Source organism: Leptonychotes weddellii, chromosome X (assembly GCF_054177405.1).
Source record: "Leptonychotes weddellii isolate Sample4059 chromosome X, ASM5417740v2, whole genome shotgun sequence".
Lineage (NCBI taxonomy): Eukaryota > Metazoa > Chordata > Mammalia > Carnivora > Phocidae > Leptonychotes > Leptonychotes weddellii.
This window is the reverse complement of record NC_138385.1, coordinates 14384982-14387825: the sequence shown is the minus strand read 5'-3', so window position 1 is coordinate 14387825 and position 2844 is coordinate 14384982. Positions and strand designations below refer to the sequence as shown.

The 2844-nt window shown below is 46.8% G+C and overlaps 1 protein-coding gene across 1 annotated transcript; it reads right to left on the bottom strand.

Moving 5' to 3' along the window:
• Positions 1 to 777: 777 nt before the first annotated feature.
• PLAC1 (placenta enriched 1) lies at positions 778 to 1695 on the bottom strand. Its single transcript, XM_006744873.3, has one exon. The coding sequence runs from the start codon at positions 1601 to 1603 to the stop codon at positions 965 to 967; it is 639 nt and encodes a 212-aa protein (XP_006744936.1). The 5' UTR covers positions 1604 to 1695; the 3' UTR covers positions 778 to 964.
• Positions 1696 to 2844: the final 1149 nt, after the last annotated feature.

The window sequence follows — 2844 nt, the reverse complement described above, 5'->3', positions numbered from 1 at the left end:
ATTTGACAGAGAGAGACACAGCGAGAGAGGGAACAGAAGCAGGGGGAGTGGGAGAAGGAGAAGCAGACTCTCCGCCGAGCAGGGAGCCCGATGTGGGACTCGATCCCAGGACCCTGGGATCATGACCTGAGCCGAAGGCAGACGCTTAACGACTGCGCCACCCAGGCGCCCCTGAGGCTCAGTTTCTATTCACTGTCATATGTCAGTGCCTAGAATGGTACCTGAAATGTAGTAGCACTCAGTGAATATTTGTTGAATATATTTGCCCACTTTTACCCTTCCAAGGTTTGAGAAAGCTAGTGGTTAGCCAACCCTGGGTGAAAAATTTCTGATCACAACAGTCAGGGACCAAAACTCCTTCCAAAATGCTATCGGTCTAGGACTAAATAGAAGATCCAGCCCTTGGCCTCAGGAGCTTACCATCTAGTTGGTGGGATGTGACCTGAGTAATTCTTAGAACCATTGGTGGTTTCGGAATCACTAGTGGAATCTATACGTCCCACAAATGAAAAGTGGTACAGCCGTCGATCAGACTAAGAAGGCGGCGTGAGGCTCAGTGCTAGGGTGGGAGGTACAGAGTGTAAGTGAAATGGGGACATGGAGGGAGGGATTCAGTTGGGGGCCTTCGCTTCAAGGGGAGCTCAATCATCCTAGACAGAAGAGACCAGGCACTAATGTTTATAAAGCCCTCAGAACAGTGTTTGGCCCCCAGCAAAAGTTATATATATATATGTGTGTGTTTATTAAATAAAAATGCTGAACTGATAGTTTTATGCCATCAAAATTTTATTTTTAAAAAAAGATATAAAAATATAGAAAAGCTTTATTCATGAAAATACCACGAGCTGCCCTCTCTCAAAGGCACTCATAAAGGGGCTACCAAAAACACTTACTTGTCTGAGATTAGAAAATATTACATACTTATGTTAGAAAAAGCATCTACAGGAGACCCCAAAGCCGGGGATCACATGGACTCAATGAGATCATCCGAGCGAAGAGACCAGTCTTCAGAAATATCCACAAAGGCAGACGGCTGCACCAGCAGGCCCTCCTGAGCCTCCCCTTGGTGCCGGGGGGCCTGGATACACTCTTCTTCGCCGAAGACACAAGGCGGACAGTCGCAGTCAGGCCTTTGGCTGGACTGCGACAAGGTGAACACGTCGTAGCTTGCCCCACCGTGCTGGGTGGTGGTGCCTGTCCCACCAGCTACGCTCACGGAGCAGGGCGGAGCAAGCCATGGGGACTGTTGGGGAGCAGTGCAGGACACTGGGATCATGTACTTCGAAGAGGTCACCTTCGAAGCGTAGTGCAGCTCTGTGCTGTACATGACCATGTCCAGAGAGACAGCCTTGGCCCGGATGCCACATTCTGTAACGCGGTAGGTGAACTGGTAGGCGTGTGGCTGAACGTGGTTGGCAGGGCAGCCCAGGCCCAAGTGTAACTCATGGAAGTGCACATATACATCGTTATTCAACATGAAGGGGTGCACGGTGACCATGAACCAGTCTATGGAGCACAGCACAGTCATTGGACTTTGTGCGGCACAGGCCGAAAACACAGAGGTGAGGATGACCATCCCTCCTATCAACTCGAACACTTTCATCCCTGTGGCCGATCAGGCAACGACGCTCAGGAAACAGGAAGCTGGCTGGTGAGGATTTCTAGAACACACAGAGACACAAAAGGCACATCATCTTATTTCCTATTTTAAGTTCAAACACAATCATTAAAAAAAAAAAATGAAGTATTTCCAAAAGGTTAAGAGAGTAGGACTTAAAATGTCCTCTGAACAAAGGTGAGGCGTTGGATGTGTTAACTCGATTGGGCGAATTCTTTCACGATCTATTCATATGTCAAACCATCACGTTGTACACTTTCAATATCCTATAATTTTTTTTAAAAGATTTTATTTATTTATTTGTCAGAGAGAGGGCACAAGCAGTGGGGAGGGGCAGAGGGAGAGGGAGACGCAGGCTCCCCGCTGAGCAGGGAGCCCGATGCGGGACTCGATCCCAGGACCCTGAGATCATGACCTGAGCCGAAGGCAGACGCTTAACCCACTGAGCCACCCAGGCATCCCTCAAGATCCTATAGTTGTATTTGTCAATTATACCTCGATAAAACTGAAAACAAAGAAAACAGAGGAAAGGAAAACATTCTTGTGAGAGAGAACAGAACTTCAATTCTGTTGGAACTCGCGTGGCGATAGATGACCACAGCGTCTTCTCTAAGTGGCTTTACTGTGCTGTTTCCGTATAAAACGCATATCCTTCATATACCAAATGAGAGTCGACCCTGGTCAGCAAAGGCATCCCTTTGTGTGCAACCCCAACCAAGAAAATGAAACTGTTTTCATGCCAAACATTAACTAAGGTGACAGGAGATCCAGTTTAATTCAAGCTGGTTGCACCCCTCCCTATTGCCTCGTGTTGGTGAGCGACAAACATAATTAAGTAAAAGCCGGAGAAGAAAATGCGGTTTATTCCTGACAACCACATATTGAAATCTCCCCAAGAGACCAAGAAATCTCCCCAAGCAAATGGATACTCCATAAACTGTCATAGTAACATCGTAAAAGACCCAGAGATTCCCCGATACGTCAATCAGGGCACCTTGTAAAATGGTGAAACTGCAGAAACAAAAAATACCGCTTTTTAATTTTACATTTTCCCATTCATATTATACATGAAAACAATTCAAGAGCACCAGATCGAAGAAAGCGAGTCGTGGGGTTGTACCTCACACACTGGTTGGCGAGGTAGCTCCTAACATCTTCTTTGTGGCCACGGTTTGCACCTCACTGAGTCCTAATGCTTTGCTTTATAGTTTTCTTTTGTTTTCGCT